At 44.1% G+C, this 20,000-nt stretch overlaps 1 protein-coding gene across 4 annotated transcripts in view; it reads right to left on the reverse strand.

Moving 5' to 3' along the window:
- The window catches only part of cacna2d2a (calcium channel, voltage-dependent, alpha 2/delta subunit 2a), a 195,085-nt gene extending 175,453 nt beyond the window's left edge, over positions 1 to 19,632 (reverse strand). For 3 of the 4 annotated variants that reach the window (XM_031568292.2, XM_031568291.2, XM_031568289.2), the window contains exons 1-2: positions 18,715 to 19,632; positions 7,625 to 7,706 (exon numbers count right to left, since the gene is read on the reverse strand). In XM_031568292.2, coding sequence (XP_031424152.1) covers positions 7,625 to 7,706; positions 18,715 to 18,830 — 198 coding nt within the window. In that variant the 5' untranslated portion in view covers positions 18,831 to 19,632. The remainder of the gene's footprint in view (positions 1 to 7,624; positions 7,707 to 18,714) is intronic. The other variant, XM_031568290.2, reaches the window with a different exon arrangement.
- Between the last annotated feature and the right edge of the window lie 368 nt (positions 19,633 to 20,000).

A 20,000-nucleotide genomic window follows, 5' to 3' on the forward strand; every position in this document is an offset into this window, starting at 1 on the left:
TGGGTCGCCTGGCATGCTACACTGGCTCAGCAGTACACTCAAGGGAGACAAACACACACACACACACACACGCACACACACACTCAAAGTAACAGACACACACACACGCACACACACACACTCAAAGAACACACACACACACACACGCACACGCACTCAAAGGAACAGACACACACACACCTACAATCACACAACAAAAAAAATCGCTCAGACGAGAGTCACTCAGTAGGATCAACGCCTTTACTCACAAAGACTAGGTGCTGCAATTCCAAAGTATACAATAGTGATTTGAGGGAGGGAGCTGAAGAGTGGAAGAAAAAGAGAGAAAGAAAGAAAGAAAGAAAGAAAGAAAGAAAGAAAGACTGAACAGACTAGAGACACAGATGTAGAGAGTGAAGTTGAGAGTGAGAGAGGAGTGTGTGAGCAGTGGCATGGTGGGTCTGGGCAGGGCAGGGCTGAAGCAGGGCATTGTGAGGAGCGGTGACTCGTGCTGTGCTGAAATATTCATGCTGATTATCCCTCCCTTATGGAAATGAACAAGAGGCCTTGGCATAAGCTGTCAAAATGTTCAAGAGACGCCCTGAGACGGGCCGGCAAGAATGTCTGTTTCTGTGTGTCTGTGTGTGTGTGCGTGTGTGCTGTCTGTCTGTCTGTCTGTAAGAGTAAGAGACAGAGAAAGAAGTCCTGGTTTTTTAAATGTGCACAAAGACTACGACTCGCCTGTACTAACTTGGTGTTTTCACAAAGCCCAAATCATTGAGCCTGAGGCCTCAGACAGCAACAGCAAACTGTGTCCTGGAAATGCAGAGCAATCGCAGCGGCTCATGACCCTCACAGAAATTACTCATTGTTATGGGATTGTCATCCTTTCTCTAGTTTCTGTTCAGCATACTTTACAGAGAATCCACCTGCAGGTTTGTCCTTATAAAACTACCTCCCCACGTGTACACAGCAAATGAACAAACAAATGTGACTTGGGTAGATCACCCAATACTTCAACTGCATGCCTCACAGAGGTCAACTCAACCTGGCCACACAAGCCCTTCACTAGATCATTGGAGTGCAGGCATTTGTGACGTAGGTTCAGACTTCAGGAGGTACACTACCATTCTACTGGGTTTCAACAAAAACCCATTTCTTCTCTTGCTGAGATAGTCCAGATGGCTTTAGGTGAAGAAATCCATGAAGTGGATTATTATTCTCAGATTATTCTCAGTTTTCCCCCATCCTGCCCTACAGGTCTTAACCGTCTATCAGTGACAGTGTTTGGATACGGCCGAGACCTCAAGTAAACGTATCCATTATTTACGTGAGGTCTAAAAATAGCACTCGTTGATACAGTGTCATCTGTAGACACGCTCATTGAAAGTGTTTTCGCGCTATTTAACTTGCAAAATTTGTATTATTATAATAATCATAAATTATACATTTTTGCACATCAGTCATCAGACATCGGTGTCATCTGCCATGACGCATTGAATTCCCTGTGGTATCCAATTTGCCATTGCACTTGTTTATAGTTAGCTAACAAAACACAATGTAGTCGCCACACCCTCCCTTTCCACATTGCTCTTACGCCAAACCAACCCCCCCACCCGTTCTATCTTTGGCTATTTTCTCTCATGCTAACCGTTCTCGTCATCCACTCCCACTGATGTTACTCTTAAGAGATTATGCCTGCGATTGCAATGCGGCACCTTGCGCCATTTAAATAGGGCCAAGTGTGTTAATGAGTGTGTGTGTCTGTGCATTCTCTATTAATAGCCCCAGCACTGAAGGAGGCTCCTATGGTGGAGTTGGGTTAGAAGAGGCGCGTGGGAGTGAACTAATGTGACTGCTCACTGCTTACCTAACCGCAGCGCACCGCAGCGCACCGCTGACTGACACAGAGAGGAGGAGAAAAACAGAGAGACAGAGAGAGAGAGAGAGAGAGAGACAGAGAGAGAGAGAGAGAGAGAGAGAGAGAGAGAGACAGAGAGAGAGAGAGAGACAGAGAGAGAGACAGAGAGAGAGAGAGAGAGACAGAGAGAGAGAGAGAGAGAGAGAGAGAGAGACAGAGAGAGAGAGAGAGAGAGAGAGAGAGAGAGAGAGAGAGAGGACTGTGTGGAAATGAAAGGATCTAAACACACATCTCTCTTGCTCACTCCTTTAAAACAAGCTCTTTCCTTTCCCACTCATTTCATCTATGGGGAAACAGAAACAACGGCGTGTCCCTGTTGGTCGCCTCCGCCACCGTCTCTCTTGTTTGCACACATTTAGACACTCAGACACTTTTTGCAAATGAATAATTACAACATTGTCATTCAGCGACGAAACATGAATTTCCAAGCAGAGGCAACAGAAGGAACATGAAGTGGAGTGGCTCGTTCGTGCTGAATGTAAATAGCTCCTCTTCCCTCACGGATCCTCCCAGCTCCTCTTCCCTCTCTCTCAGAGGCCACATCCATCCATTCCATTCCATCCACCCAGTCATTCCATCACTCCCTGACGTCTGCATGGCTCTGTGTGACATCACTCTCAGGGGCCCTCATTTCATCGATGGGCAACACGGCAGGCAACAACACGCAAAGTCCATCGCGCATGACCTAAATCTAATTTAATAACTTGGCAAAATCATTTTGTCAATTTCGTAACACGGGCAAGGTCCTAAGCACTGGGAAAGAGTGGCCCCGCTTGCGACGCTTGTCCATGGACCCCAGAGAACAGGACTGCCGGAGATACCCCCAGACCTCCCCTCAGAGGCTGTTAATTACACCTGCCATCTAACTGGTCCTGACCTAACCTGGAGAAACACCGCGGACGTGCAAGACCACTTCCCGATGCTTTGAAAGCCCCCTGTCCATGGGCATATCTACGTGAATCGCAAAGGGTTTCATTCCATCAATGTTCAAGTGATCTGTAGGGTTACTCATGTGCTCGCTAACTATCCTGGCTCTACACACGACTCTTTCATTTTGGCGACTTCAGGTGTTCCTGCAGCCTTCCTGAGCATTGCGCCTTTGGATGGGTGGCTGTTGGGAGACAACGGCTGACCGTTACACAGCTGGCTTATCATGCCATACATTATGCCAACGCCTTACAATTGCCAATTGAACATTACATTGTTAAGTGCCAGGCCTGTGATTGAATGAACATTTGGCCTGTTTAAAAATGTGCTTCAGATGCTTGGACAGGTCAGGTGGCACATTACAATACAGCCCTCAGGAAGTCAGTGCCCTCTTTGTGCCATGTTGCAGTGTACACAACACTGGCATGGATCATGGGTGGCAAAACATGTCAGAGGACACATTAGGTGGGGCACTGCAAAGGGAGGGCGAACTACATGTACCAGCAACGGGGGATGACGGCTGGGGAGACCATGTGCACTAAAGGAGGGCCCACTGTTTCCTTGGTAACCCCATTTTGATCAATGGTTTACTCCTATTGGTAAAACAGAAACCACACCTGAGACAGGTTTATGTTTAAATGAATTTCTTCTGGTGGTCCCAAAAATTTCATGACGGGCATGGACCCCCCGCATAAGAACCTCTGTCTCCTCTGGTGTAAACCTGTTACAGTCCTACCCAGGATCTCCAGATTATGGTTCATGTTGTCTCCGTTTCCTGCCATGTTGTGTTTTGTGTGTGTGCCATGTTCCTTGTTGTCGACTCTGTGTTTTGCTCAGACCCTGCACTTCCTGGTTTTCTGACGAGCGGCTGAGGCTATCGCTGGTGCTGCTGCTTGCACACCTGTAGCTACTCATTTCGTCAGTCTATTTCAACTCTGTTAAGACTTCACTCCTCGCTGGATCTCATTAGAGAGTTTTAGCCACGCTCATGTGTGAGTTTCTAATCCGTACTTTCCAAGTCAAGTTTATGTGTTCTCATTTCACCAAATTTGGAATCAGCCCCTTTTCAGTGGATTTACAACTCGCCTTTGTTCTCAAGATCTGTTCAAGAATTCACACTCTGGTGTTCTTGCTGGTTTTGACTCAGACTGACTTTTCTAGATACGTGTCTGGATGCTGCTCTGGATCTTGGTGTTTTTGACCTTTTGGGATTTTGAAGTCTTTCGGCCTCGTCTAGTTTTGAACTCTGCCTTTGTTTGTGACCACTGTGTGTTTCGGAACTCTGGGATTCACCAGTTGTACCCTTATTTAGAGTAATTTTTGGGATACGAACTCTGGCTGTCATTATTCATTTTTTTGCCTGGCAGCCTGTGTTAAGAGACTCATTAAAGACCAACTTGTTTTCACAGCTTCAGTTTATTGTGTCTGCTTTTGGGTTCTGAAATCACACTCCTGGTCTCACCAGCCGTGGCATAACCATTCAATTTGCCTAGTGAGCTCCGTCTGAACGGTAATAAGATATGGTCGAATCATTGCGATTGGCTGATGAGAAATGACTTGAATGCATGGACTGCATGAAGCCCATTCAAGGTGCTCGTTGCACTATGAAATTAGAGCCCTCAGTCTCTCACTTAATGGATTCACTCTCTGATCAAGAAAACACTTTCACCTCAGATGCTTTCTCTCTTTCTCTCTCTCTCTCTTGTCTCCATAAACATCCTTTCACTTTCCCTATGCCAGCACTCCCTCCTGTTGGCATAATGTCTCCCATTCCTCTAAGTAAACACACTCACCTCTCTCTCACTCGCTCGCTCTCTCTCTCTCTCCCCTCTGTTTCTCATCTCTCTCGCTTTCTCTCTCTCTCTCTCTCTCTCTCTCTCTCTCTCTCTTTCTCTCGCTCTCTCCCCTCTGTTTCTCCTCTCTCTCTCTCTCTCTCTCTCTCTCTCTCTCTCTCTCTCTCTCTCTCTCTCTCCCTCCCCTCTGTTTCTCCTCTACTCCCTGCAGTGTCTCTCACCTTCCCACCCTGAGCACAGTGGAAATAAATCCCCCCAAACTAAATTCAGTTTCTTCTTCACTTACTTTCCTCAAAATAAGACACACTTATGCATAATTTGTAAAAACCTTTTTTCCATTTCTTTAAAAACGCTCTCTCTTCAAGAGTGTAAACTATGTGCACGGGGGAGGAGGAGAGGAAGAGGGAGAGAATGTGTGTGTGTGTGTGTGTGTGTGTGTGTGAGAGAGAGAGAGTGAGAGAGAGAGAGAGAGAGAGGCAGGCAATCTTGTTACCAGCCGGCGTCGCCCTGGGAAGATTTCTATCAGACACACATATAGGGAGAGGCATCCATTTAGAAAATGGCTTTTCTAGACATGCTGGGCCATTTAGCACGCCCTGTGACGACTCCTGCTTGGGCCTGTGATAAATGCTCCCCCCCACACACACACACACACACATAGACATACACACACACACACACACACACACACACACACACACACACACACACACACACACACACACACACACACACACAGTCACTCTTGTGTGGTCACTCTGTCTCATATTATCAGAATTGATAACTGAATGTGTTTTAACAAGTCTATGTATACTCCTTGTCATATGGGGATAAAAAAAAAATTAGCTAAATGAAGGTGGGTGACACATCCCTTTCAAACACACTAAGCTAGAAATAATTTATATCGCCATCATTATTAGCATTGACTACCGCAGCATATCTACACATTTGCACTATGTAAGCCTTTATTCGAATAGAATGAGGAGGCAATACACATTGTGTTATGAAAAGTTAACATTTAACCAGGAGTTATAAGCACTGCAAAGGCTAACAAAGGTTTTAAGGGCATTGATCAGTTTCCATCCACATCTATCTGGTTTTTAACCATGTTTCCCAAATCTACATTAACACAACAATTCAGGCAACTATCCCACAGGATTGAAATCAACATATCTTATGAGCACTGATCTAAATTATAATGAAAGTGATTAACTAAGCCACTAGATCTTTCCACAGATGCTGAAATTATGACAGCACAAAGCTAAGTAAGTAGAGGATTAGCAAACTGAATGGACTTGACTTGTCAAATCCAACAGGGAGATGAGAAATAATGTCCCTTTACCTTAATATGTACGTGAGGCTTTTTGACATTTTTGACCTCTCATAGAACGAGCCAAATGTGACATATTTTCTATCACCTTACATAGCAGCCATAGTTGCAGCAAGCATTTTTAAAATCAGTTTAAGCATTTTGCACTGCATGCTAATATATAGACCAAAACAAGACCGATACACTCCTCAACTGCTCATTTCCAGATTATAATTCAAGCCAAACCTGATCTGGGGAGACATGGTCGAGCCATAGCCAAGCCCTGCTACACAAACCACAAATCAGCAGCTTCTACAGTGTCTGACATTTCCTGGCTCTACTATGGTGATTTGCCATTCAAGGTAGGATCCCCTTAAAGGCTTTTCTCTACGTGCGTTTGATAGATAGTGAGTCTAGAAGTTTCTGAAAGGCACAAAAATCTTGCAAAATTCTCAATGGATCCACCACAACACTGTTCTACGGTAACACGCTTGATCCCACATGTAAATGATACTGCCACAAGCAATGAGATCACTAACTGCACCCTGAATCACCCACACCCACATGAAAGCTAGGCTACCAACTCTAATTACCATTAGCCATGTAACAGAACTAGTCTGTTATAGACAACTGCATAAAACAAACATTGTTACACATCCTTCAAATCCTACAGATGCCCCTGGACACCAAATAGACAATAATATAAGTAAAGAAATACATGCGTTCATCCATCTCCCAGTGATCCCTGCTACTAGATCATGCGTTCGTCCATCTCCCAGTGATCCCTCCTACTAGATCATGTTGACCTTGGCATAGGGGATATCAGGTTCTGCATGAAGCCAAACAGCAGACAGGCATTCAACTCCATTGTTATCTGCTGACAGAGATGGCTTTGATGTACAGTCCATGGCGTTCTCATGTTAATTGTAACTCCACATTAAAGGAGGCACTGCAAACCCACTAATGGAGGGTAATAAAGGGGATAATAAGGACTGCGGTGCTACCCATTGGCACTGTACAGTTGAAATCCCAATTAAATCCATTTAAACATGGGGGTGACAGTGGTACAGGAGGTAGAGAAGTCGGTTAGTAATCAGAAGGTTGCTAGTTCGATTCCCTGTCGAAGTGTCCTTGAGCAAGACACTGAACCCCTAATTACTCCTGATGTGCAGTGTGCCATCAGTGTAAATGTAAAATGTGTATACATTGTAAGTCGCACATATGTAAGTCGCTTTGGATAAAAGCGTCTGCTAAATGACTAAATGTAAATGTTAAAAACCCTTTCATCTTGTTATCCCTACATGGTATATATCCCCAAGACGTCCATGTAGTTTTAATGATCCATTCATCTATGGCGGGTCTATTGTACAGCTTCCGGACAGATGTTAGTAATACACTTTGACAGGCACCTCTTTCTTCAGTGCTTTTAGGCATAAATCGTTACCTTTGCCATTAATACTCCCATGAATGCACGTCACCAGGACCGTGGCTAATTCTTTTTAAGGGAAAATGTAATAAGTGAATTTTCATGTAGGACCACCCCTGACACAGCTAACTGATACCAGCGTGCTCTCAGTTCACTTGGGTACAGCGCCCGTCAGAGAGAGAGAGCGAGAGAGAGAGAGAGAGAGAGAGAGAGAGAAAGAATGAGCGAGAGAGAGAGAGAGAGAGAGAGAAAACCAGGCAGGACCTTACCCCTTTCATCTGCTGCACTCCCGTGACCAGCGGCAGGACCCTCTCCAGCTCCTTCTCTATGCGTCGAGCCCAGTGGACCATCCTGCAGAACAACGGACAAATCGACGGCAACAGGTTACATTCCAATTATTTGTTTTTGCATTGGCCACAGAAATGAACAACAGAGACATGGTATTTACCGCAGAATACAATTTGATTTAACTGACAAGAAGAAAACAGGTTGGGTGAGGGCGAGAACAACAGTTGTGGAACAGTGAAAATGAACAGTTGATGAGCTGAGACAGCAGATGAAAACTGCAGGTCAGCCTGGATCGGTTATGTGGAACAGCACAACTGATTTGAGAACAGTCAACAGAAATCAGGACAGTTCAAGACCCCAAATTGGAATGTGCACGTAAGTCCAAACTCTGGTTTTAGCCAAGGCAGCAATGGCAGTGCAAATACAAAAGCAGATTGAAGCTTTTCCAAAACTCAAAAAAATCATATTTTGGGAGGTAAAATTCATAAAATGGACACAGAGTATCTTAATCTTTAGGGTAGCCATACAAAGCTCCCTGAACGTATTATCTTAAATACTCTAATGATGTGAGATTGGGAAGGGAGACGGGAAGTCTGAAAAATCCCCCTTATCAGGTGCGAGCAGCCCCAAATGCCCCAGAGAGAAGCAATGCAGATCTGCCACCATGCTTAAAGAGCATTGTGTTTGAGTGAGTATGTGTGTGTGTGTGTGTGTGTGTGTGGGTTTTTTTTTTTGGGGTGGGGGTGGCTGCATGTAAACCTTGCAAATACGAAAAAAGGTCTGTGTATTCCCATTTGTAAGGTGTGTGGGGGGGCTGCTGCTAAAAGACTCTGCACGGCACTGACACAACATGATAGGCCTTTGACGCCGTCACAGAGTCGTCTTTCCCAGGAATATTTTCTCAGACAAAAACTAGGTGTCTTTCCTGATTCCAGGCCTTCAGATCTTGTGATTTGATTGGCATTTCAAGAACGCTCTCTGACAGCGTCTAAGTTGTCAAAAATGGTAGCAGTTGTTCACCATCACTCTAACTTCACTCGCCCTGTCTTTCTCTCAATCGCTCGCTCTCTCTCTCTCTCTCTCTCACTTTCTTTCTTTCTCTCTATCTCTTTCATGGTGATATACCAGATAGGACTAACTATGGAGGTAATACTAGTGCACCTCAGAGAGGACTCCCCCCTCAACACCTCAGCTACCTCTGTTCTTCTTTTCTTCTCTTTTCTTTTTTCCTTCCACAACAGAGCTGACAGGTCCCTCAGTGTGCTGTGTTTGTGTGTCTATGTCTAGCTGTGTGTGCGTACATCTATGTGTATGCCATTACCTGTGTGTGTGTGTGTGTGTATTTGGGTGTGTGGTAGTAATCTGTGTGTATGTGTGTGTGTGTGTGTGTGTGTGTGTGTGTGTTTGTGCGTCAGCAGCTGTGAGGGGCCGCGCTGATAAAAGGCCAGGCCGGGACAGAAGTGCAGCCCTAAGCAGGACAGGCGCTCAGCTGGCAGAGCCAGAGGAGGAATTAAGAGATCAGACAACCGGCAGCCAGCCGATCACCACACCAGTGGATCTCTCCGCCACACACCAAACCCCTCAGCCCACCGCAACATGGCACCACTCACGTGATCGCCTGCTCACAAATGTGCACTTACAGCAGTAAGTATACGATTATTTGTACCAACACACACTCTCTCTCTGTTACACACACACACACACACACACACACACACACACACACACACACACACACAAATGCAGGCACTAGACACAAAATAACTCACTGAAATGATGCCCATCATATGAACATCTGGGGATGTCGGATATTTTGTCAAAAACTCAACAAAAAAATCGACATTTACTGACAAATGTGTGAGTGACAACAACCAACATTACATGACCCAAGACGTTAGTACTGATGTGAGGCCATGAAGTAAATGTCAAATATAATCACGCCTGTGCATTTGTAGTTATCTCAGTGTGTACACATCATGCATACGTGTAAATGCGTACGCTATGAGACACTACGACTCAAAACATCCCCAGCCGCCATGGCTAAGGTTGTAATATGGCTAATAGGTGTTCAAGGAAGCTCATGAAGGTGTTTGATAGGTTATTATCCTTTCCGACTAAATGGTTTATCTGACACAATATGGCTGTCTGTAGAAGCTTCCGAGGCCACACAGACACACCGTATTAATCTTGTTGTGCAGCATCCACCAGCGCCAGCTCAAGGCCAGAACACACACAGGACTATATTAAAACAATTACGCTGTCAGAGTTATATACGACGTGGCCGCTCACAAGGCCATTGTGTGAATGTGTGTGCATGTGTTTATGTTACGCCTGGATGTCAAATTACCAACCTGAAGAACACCACCCAGGCAAATACATACATATAAGCAAGATGTCAATTTGCATGCACGCTCATGCACAAGAAAAAGGACACAAACACACACACAAAGACACACACACACACACACAGAGACATCATATGAGTGTGCAGCCTCTGCGGCTGTCGGCAGAGGTGACACTGACGCCAGCGTCTCCCATTCCACTGTTTTATCAGCTGGCATCAACAGAAAAAAGAACACATTCATTTGTCTTTTAATGATGGGAGCACAAAAATAGAAATGTCAGCTTCAAATGCCAACATGCTTTGAATGACAAGGCTGTAAAGATTCCTCAAACTGTGTGACATCCCTCGTGAGGGGAAAAGCGTGAGGGACAGAGAGAAAGAGACAGAGGGAGAGGGGGAATGACAAGAGACTGACAGACAGAAAGACACACAAGCAGGCCGCCAGAAACCGCCATTTCACATGCGCCTATGTGCCATTTTGTAGATGAGAATCGCCCGACTGTTTTACACAGTAAACATTTAAACAGCATTGTTTCTGCACATTTAGAGGGAAAAGAGACAGAGAGAAGAAGTAAGGAGAGAGAGCGATAAAGAAAGAGATGTTGAGGGATGGGATGGAAGTGTAATTTATAGGCCTCTAAAAGGAAGGCAAGAGTGCTGAAGAAAGCCTGGTGACCAGAAAAAGGTCACCTAGCAATGAAGTGAGAGCTGGCTTAAAGTGAGAACGCCGTGGAGCGACATGCGCACTGACGCTAACCACCAGTGACAATACCTCTGTCCCCGAGCAAACATGCTCCTCGTAGCCACCACCGCGCGCGCGCACGCACACACACACACACACACACACACACACACACACACACACACACACACACACACACACACACACACACACACAGACCCTAATACCACCCCTACAAATTACACAAACACATTCATATCACATACACACGCTTTCCTCCTAACACTTCCACATACACACACATGCTCACAATCCTGATCTCCACAAACACATCCATCATCCTGCATATACATACACACACACACACACACACACACACACACACACACAAACACCTATACGTACACACACGCACACACACACACACACACCTTTACACACACACACAATAACACAAAGACAGAAAGAGGAAACGAGAGAGAGATGAAGAGCTAGCACAGAAAGGAGGGATTGGGTTGTGTAGAGAGGGGGCGGCTGATATTGTTTGCTATCATGCTGTATTGTGGGTCATGTGCTGTTGCCTGTGTTGTGCCTCCCTGCCAATGAGGGATCAGCAGCTTCAGCCAAGGGAGAGAGCAAGAGTGGGAGGAGGAGGAAGAGGAGGAGGAGGAGGAGGAGGAGAGAATAACAGAGGGGTGAGCAGAGAGATGGACGGCCGGGTGAGCTCTCGCTTGCTGCTAATAAGCCTCTCTCTCTTCCTCGGTCTCCCACTCTCCGTTAAAAAGTACAGACTTGACAATGCTGGCTTGTGGATGATACCAATATAAACACGAGTTGATATAAGGTTACATCTTCCTCCATCTCTCTTTCTGCCCCTGTTCTCTCACCTTCTCTCTCTCTTTCTCTCTCTCTCTCTCTCTCTCTAAGTTTGGCATCCTTGTAATAATAGAACTGCAGCCTTGTCTTATATAAATAGTGTTCACTTGGGTTCTGTCCCCACTTTCTCAATTCATCAATGCCTTCCCCTTGCCCCTCTTTCTCTCGCCCTCTCTCTCTCTCTCTCTCTCGCCCTCTCTCTCTCTCTCCCCTCTCTCCAAACGCCTCACTAAACAGCCTGTGTGAAACCCTGGAAAATTCCTTTTTCTCCAAATTAGGCAAGAGAGCCGAAAGAAATGTGGAGCACAGAAAAGTTCCCCATCCCTCGCTCCGTCACACAACCCTTCAGCCAGAGATGAGGAGGAGGAGAAGGAGGGAGAGGGAGAGGGAGAGAAAGAGAGAGACACAGAGTGCTTTTCAGAACAGCCAATGCAGTCACACTCTTTCCACTCTACCACCACTCATCTTTCATTTAAAACAATTTTAAATCTTTTTAAAGTTTCATTTGTGCTCCACCAAACAGTTTGTACCAATTACACCATTTGCATTTGCACAAAATATGGAATGCAATCATCTCGTCAGCCACACACCAATAGTCACCCATAAAGATTTGTTTATCATTACCACAAAAAGCGCGTCACATATACTCCGAATCTCAGTGACTGCAGAGAAATGGGCACCATTGGCTTCAGTCAGCTAGTGTCTTTGCCTTCGAGCTGGGGCCACTCAACAGCTGATGGCACTGGGATAGTTTGATGTTGAATTGAACTGAGCAGCTATTTCATGAAATCAAACTATCAAACTAACCTCTGTATGTCAGTTATTTCTATTGATATATTTGTTTTATTTATTTGTATGAGTTGTGTATAACAAGTCCTTGATATTTAGATACAGGTCATTATGATAAGTAATCTAGTTGAGGATGTATCACTGACTATTCCAACCTGTAGCCACATGTGAGAAGACTAGAAGGAAACAATCAATACAAGTACATAATAAATCTATAAACAATACAAGTACATAATACATCTATAAAATCTATAATCTATAAATCAATGCAAAAATAGTACTACAATGTTGCAGACAACATTAAATTGAACATACTCCTCTGTACAGCGCAGTGGCAGTGTGGTAAGTCAGCATTTATTTACACATGCATAGGCAATCTGCCCGAAGGAGGTCTGTCATGGCCTATCCTGCAAGGAACGCACAGCTGTTGACATCAACACCTGCAAGACTTTCAAGACACCTTGGCAAGCAGCAGGCCTGACACATGACGTCAAACATCATCATCAAGGCAATGATCTCATAAAACAGAGCCAATTGGTAACACTTTTTTTTTTCTTTGATGCCAACGTCAAGGAGATATGCATCTTCAAAGTGTCCCAAAACCTAACACACTGACTGGTTGCCTTCCAAGCCTGTCGCCAACCTGGGCTGAATGTGGATGTGTGTTTGTGTTGGGAATTTGATCCTGCTCTCGCCTCTATCTTTCGCCAGCTTTCCCCAGGAGGCTGTGGGAGGGCTGTTGTCTCCCTCACAGAAAGCAGGCCTGAGGGGGTTGGGTGGGGGCGATGCGCAGACCCAAAGCTTGAGCCATAACGCCTCAGAAAAGATCTGCTGCTTGTGATTAAAGGTTTCCACAGCCACTGATCTGACAACAGCTCTGTCATCCCCCTTCTCCCGCCTTTCCCATCACAGGCAAACAGCAGAGGAGTCATCGTTTGGGGCTCTGAGAGTAAAAATACTAGCGTGTATATTTATGCTCCATCCACGCAGTGAGCCAGCAGGTTTCACCCATTAGTTCAGCCTGCTGGTTTAAGAGCTCTGCTAATTATTTTATTTTTCCCTTTCTGGTACATGGTACATCAACTTAGAAAACATGGATTTTCCACCTCTCCAAAATAAAGAAACAGACCACAGTTTACAGAGAGCAGTGAGATCCTTGACAAATGACCAGATTGCTGTTTTGTAAGCTACAGCTAGCATCCCCCCCCCCCCCCCCAGTAGAGCGACTGTATTAACCCTGATGAGGTGGTTGGCCTCAGAGCTGAGTCATGTGACTCATCAGACTTAACATAACCGATTTTGACAAGGAACTTCTGAATCTCTCTCTCCAGTGTCTGGTAATTCAAGGTTCTTTATAAATCCACCCACATGATCCGAGTCTAATGATTTCAGGGTAAACAAAGTTCAATTGTGAAACATTGTGTATGGCCTGGTCGACACTGCATAGCTTTGCTATGTTTTCCAAATCCATCATTTTCTCATATGCGGGGGTAGTTTAATAGATGGCAGGATGGCTCTGACATACAGACTGTTAGACTGAAGGTTATTACTGAATACATACTCTAACTCTAAACAAATACAGCCACACCGACTCTTGGGGGGGGGGGGGCACGCCTGGAAGGGAAGGAATTCCCATATTACACCAAGTAATTGTGAGCCTCCTCAATTTAGCATGTTGGGGTTGTTTGTGTTAAATGGTCCTTTGTGCCTTTGTGACTTAATCTTATGTTTTTATAAGTAGGAAAGAATATTGTATGAGAGAATACAAATATTTTAATTTAGAAAGATTCATTTAAGTGTGAAAAAAAAACTTGCTCCTGTAATTCATTCATTCATTCTCAGCGGTATTGAGTTTTTCTTCCATAAATCAGGAGTATCATATATACCCCCTAATGTTTGTGTTTGACTGCCATGTCCTCAGGACCAGAGACATGAACATGGTGGCCATGATAAAGGCACCCACTCTGTTATTCCAGTTGTGGTCATTGTTACTCCACATGCATAGATATCTACTCAGTTGGGTGCCACAGATCTTTACACCAGTAATCATGTTGGGCAGGAGCAAATAGGCGTGAGCTGAGCTTCCTCCTTGGTGGAGAAATACATTGGAAATAACACATAAATACACTCATTTTGAAACTTTGCAGTAACTTTTCAATATCTGACCCAAATCTAAACAAATCAGATTCTATTTAAAAAAAAAATGTTTTGCCGACACAAGATGGTGCAGGTATCAGATTCTCGTTGCTACTCAACAGCTACAAGATATTTTGCAATACTCATTATCCACATTCAGGGATTCTTATTTGCCTACAACACACTTATGCTGAAGCATATTTGGTAACACTTTATTTGGATAGTACAGAAACATTACAAAAGGTTGTTGACATTCAAGCTCAGTCTTTCTAATTGTTCTCTGAACGTCACCTTCATCAAATCCAACCACGGACCCTAACCTTAACCATGAATTGTAGTTAACAGAGTTTCGACAGATAGTTTGTTCATAATCTGAGTATCTGTAAAAAACCTATAAGGTACCATCCAAGATGGTGAAGTAGACAGCTGGTCTAAAATACATGTTACTTCCCAGCTCAAACTGAAAAAAGGCTAAATGCTCTGCACGCTCCAGATTCACCATAGGCCATTCTTCAAACCTATAGTAACATTATGACTCAAGGAGTAACATTTGACCATGAAATCAATTGTCTTTAATTGTCTGTAAGGTAAATCAATATCAAACGTAAACTTATATGATAGGAATGAAGAACTTGTCCACTGCAGAATAGTCCAGTTATTCTAAGCCTTTCCTGTTTTTTTTTTCAACTCAGTGAGTTGTCTATGAAACTTCATTTCCTGGGCACACTTTTTTTTTCTCCTTTGTATTGTATCTTTATGAAGAGCTCTGAAACAATAAAACTGCAAAGAGAGTCCGACCAAAAAAATCCGATCTGACCGGAGTGGACAACCAGCGTGAGTCAGCAGCGTGAGCCACAAAAGTCTCCTGAGACAGGAAGACAAATCAGCCTCGCGCAGCTGCACCTTGGCCTAGACACCTTGCCATCGCGGAGAAATCTTTTTCACGCGCGCTGTGGGCTGCCCACATCTGTCGCCACCATTCGTCAAAACGTACAGCACACACTAAAGTCTCAGGCAAAAGGTTTCTGGGTCGCTCTTAACACGGCTAATAAAGCAGGTCACAGAATTTTCACGGAGGTTCGTTAGCTTATATAGCCTTTGATGGGAGGTATATATGCTGTGAAGGGTGAACGAGGCGGGTCTTGAGGCCATCTACGCGTGTAAACTACTGTACAATCCACGGATGGCAAAGCATGGGCAATAGGCTATATGAGGCTAGACGAATGGAGGAGAAACCGTTTTCATTTGACCGCGCTCGGTAAGTAGCTTAGTTATGAGGCTATTTTGAGTGTTGATTTCCCTGCCGAATGAAATATTTAAATGCTGAGTCATTAAGTCATTAACTCGTGCGGAACTATTCCGGAACCTGTGACGTCCATTACCAAACCAAGTGCATGAGATATCTGTATGCCTTGGTCAGAGCATTCACCAAACCTGAAGTAGTGTGTGTGCATGTGTCTGATGGTTTGACCAACCGAGAAGAAAAACCGAAAAAGTCCACAAAAATGTCTGTGATTTTTATGAAGGAGAAACTTCTTTGGAAAAACGATAACGGTACAAAAAAACATCAGAAGACCCACGCCCCATAGTAGCAACTACATCGCCCACATACTTTCTCATCCTTACAGGCAGGCTTGGCGCACTGCTATATTCTGTTTTCTGCGCACGTTCTCTAAACTGACTTAGGTGTGGCCTGTGTAGATAGATGAATTGTATAGTTAAATTGAATATCAACTTGGAGAACTGTCTAATTCCAGTTTGTTTTACATATTTTTTACATCAATCTAAGACTGTCTTTTAGTTAACCATAGACTATCGTATCATCACATCTCGTGTTAAGTTTATAACATACAAGGTGGTACAGGCTTGTTGGTGATACCGTCAAGGACCGGGGGCGTGTAGGTTGCTGTGTCACCATGGCATTGTACAATTATTGTCATGTAGTAAAAAAGACAGAGAAAAATAACGCTATAACATCAGAACTGTGACTTTGTAAACCTACGCTGTCATTCTTTTAAGTGTTTTCCTTTAATATTCAGATTATACACAACGTTTCAGTTAGGCTATATACTTTTCATGTGTTAAAACATTATGCCAAACTACAGTTGCAGGCCCTATATAAACCGATAACAATTGTTTTGGATTACATGCTAAAACAGAGCCCAAAAGCCTGCCTAGGTATCTTGTCCTCTTCCTAAATATTATTGTATTGTTTGATGAGCAAAGAACTATGATACAGTGCATGTTAATGTGGAATGATAGGCTACCCCTAACCACCCGTAGCCACATTCTGAGACGCACACACCTAGATGGCCTAGGGGGAATATAGAGAGAGGAAGAAGCAGTTACTCGAAGACCTGAAGTGAAGATCAAAGTAGGTTATAAATCTGACATCCTCTCAGTAAGTTACCTGTAACAACATCGCCCTGATAGTTACGATCCCTGTGCGCTCGAGAGCATGCAGTGTAGCGCCTTGCGAGGAAGAATTGCATGTAGCGTTAGGGGTATCATTACTTGCTGTTTTAATGTATACGTTTTTCATTGATATTTGAGATTCCCTATTTAAAATAATAAAACAGAATGAAAAACGAGCTGCTCATTTCTTAAGCATATGTAGTTAAATCCCCTAGGCCAGCCACTACATATTTGATAAGGCACTACATTTAACACTGATTGGCTTGATAGTTTGAATGAAGGCTACAGGCTTCCGAGCTGTTTTTCATTATCAAATGGAGTCGCTTCTAAAGCCGATCAACCTCCGTATATCACCAGCAAAGCAATCCCATTCGCTGAATCATGGATATATGTTGCTGCTGCTTAATAAAATGGCATGTTTATTCTCTTCGATTCTGTACCATTGTCTTTATCGTTGCATAAACCCGTCGTATAATAATGGGACTGTTATGTAAAGAGAGGGAGAGGAAGCCTGTGGAGGGCTGACTAGTAAGCGCGCTGCTGTGTGTGGGCTGCACGCGGGACGGAAGCAGCTCCCGGAGGCAGGGACTGAGCGGTCGGAGCAGCTGGCGCGTAGCCAACACCCTCAGCCACTCAAAAAGACTAACATCTTATGTTGTATGGCTGTACGTGTAATTTGAACTACGTGGTAACGATACAATACTGAACTACTCAACTTTAGACAATTTCTCGCACTAGATGCGTGTGGTTGAAGTTATTTTACGAGTCTAAGTAAAACCACGTGCGTTTTAAAACATTTGTCGGCTCCTCCAGGCACAAGTGCTCGCATGAGAAGGCTCCTACATCATTGGTGTCATAAATGCTTAAATGCGCTACGCGAAAAATGCTCTTCCTATCTTAGTTTTTGGGCGGTTCAAATGTGAAAATAAAGAACATTACTTTGAGTAGCAGGGTACTAAAACGGTCATTGCCAAGGGCAACCGTCAATATCATCTCTATCGACGCTGCAGGTACGCCAGGACAGGGGACGTGGGACTGGTATTTTTATTTCCATGTCCGAAACAGAAATAACACACTTTTAAAATCGCGACACTTAAACATTTTTTTTTTTTTTTTTTTTACTGTAGCCTATCCTCACTCACTCCCGTTTGTTTTGTTTGGCTATATCTGAAGTCAGCCAAGAAACAGACTACCGTTCCAGAGTTCTCTTCTCAGGTAACAAACGTTATTCGTGGGTTGTTTTTTTCTTCTTCTTTTTTGACAACGGCTGATTATGTTTAGTCGGTAACAGTTCTTCCAAGATCTCAAACCGAAGTGGTGGCATCCATGCGTGGAGGACGAATTTATTAACATTATTTGACCATGGCTCTTCCTCGGCCCAACGGGAAGCGGCTCAAAATATATCCACTGTGACGTCCGGATGAAAGCGAGCTCTAATTCTAGGACCACGGCTCTCCTGATCAATAATTGATTGCTGTGGTTTTCGTAGCGCTGAACACCTGTGTGTTGCCCCTTTCAAAGTGAACCTTCAAGCATGCCGTCCCTTCATCACAAGGGCTAACCGCGTGTGAGATGGGCAAACGCAACGAACCACGACGACGTAAAATGTTGCACAAGCTAATAAGACTAAGTATGTAACATAAAACATCATTGTGAAATATCAAGCTTACTGAAATACTGAATATAAAAGAGAAATGAAAGGAGGACTGAAAGCGGGTAAGATGGAGAGCGCATCGCACCACTATCGCACTTTAGGGTAAACATTACGGTCAGGCCACCTGTCCCAATTCTGCGCTCCCGTTTTGAGTCTCCTTTCAGCCGGTACTTACGTGAAATGCTGCGGGAATTTGAGAGTCTCTGTTCCTGGCGAGGTCACGCAGATGATCAGGATAGTTTGGATTGAGAACAGGCAAAACATTCCGGATGACTGAGGGCAGAGCGCCATTTTCCATTAAAAATGCAAGAAACTGCTATATAAATGGGACGGAGCCGCGTTTGTACTCTCTTAGGGGAAAACGAAGGGTGGGAGCCGAATGTCTGTCGGTGTTGGCGGATAGCGAATGCTCCTGAAGATCAGCTGCTGTGAAATCTCGAGCCCAAACCGATTGACTGACGATTGGCAGTCGGAGACAAGTCGATACGAAGACACACAGATGCACTGCCGCTGCTGCCGCCACTGGTGCTGCTGCTGTGCCTTATTTGCTCGCTCGCTCTCTCTTTCTCTCTCGCTCTACCATGTAACAAACAGACTGCACGAAAACGACATATTCTAATATTCGTCCGCGACAGGCGGGGGCGCGCGTTAGGCCATTCCCCCGTTGTCCCGTAGCCCCCCGGTAACCGTTTGGCCCGAATTGTGGAACGAGAGGAAACTTCTATTATGTTTAGAATGAATTATACCTATACCTACAGCAATGCTGACATATATACGGATTTGTTTATCTATCATGGGAAATATGAGAAATACATCACTCATCAGTACAAACATGCGGTCCATTGTAAAACCAAAAAAAAAAACAGCTGGTGCCAAAATCAAGGCTATGTAAATACATGAATTTTAGCTACACATTGATGGGAATGCATGATACTGCAAAACTATATTATATTTTGTAGCATTTTTCCTTTTTGATCTACTGTCAAAGACACTGAAAACTAATTTGGCTGGATTGTTTAAAGCTACTTGTTTTAAAAGCAAAAGGCAAATTCTTTTTACAACTGGTGATACACATCTACAACTAATCTCTCAAATCGCAAATCAGTAAACATTTCAGTGTTTTTCTGTAGTGTCCCTCACACTTCCAATATAAGCTCTGAATATGCTTCTGTGCATCTCCTTTCCTAGTTCCTAGCTGTTTAACCTAAGATGACATCTTCATAATATCATACTAATGCACTTCTCAACAGGTCCAGTGGTTGGCTAATCTGTATCTGTATTCTGATGAGTCTGTGTGGAAACAAAAGAGACAAACTTGACTGGTAGGACTTGAGCAGTTACCAAAGTCTCCCAATCAGATCGTGTCTTACAGACATGTCGTGCCCTCCCACACACCCCAGTCGATGTCCCAGCTAATTGGCACTCAGCATTCAACCTCCTTGTCTGAGTGTCCATTGCAGA

The sequence above is a fragment of the Clupea harengus genome, chromosome 5 (assembly GCF_900700415.2).
Source record: "Clupea harengus chromosome 5, Ch_v2.0.2, whole genome shotgun sequence".
Classification (NCBI taxonomy): Eukaryota; Metazoa; Chordata; class Actinopteri; order Clupeiformes; family Clupeidae; genus Clupea; species Clupea harengus.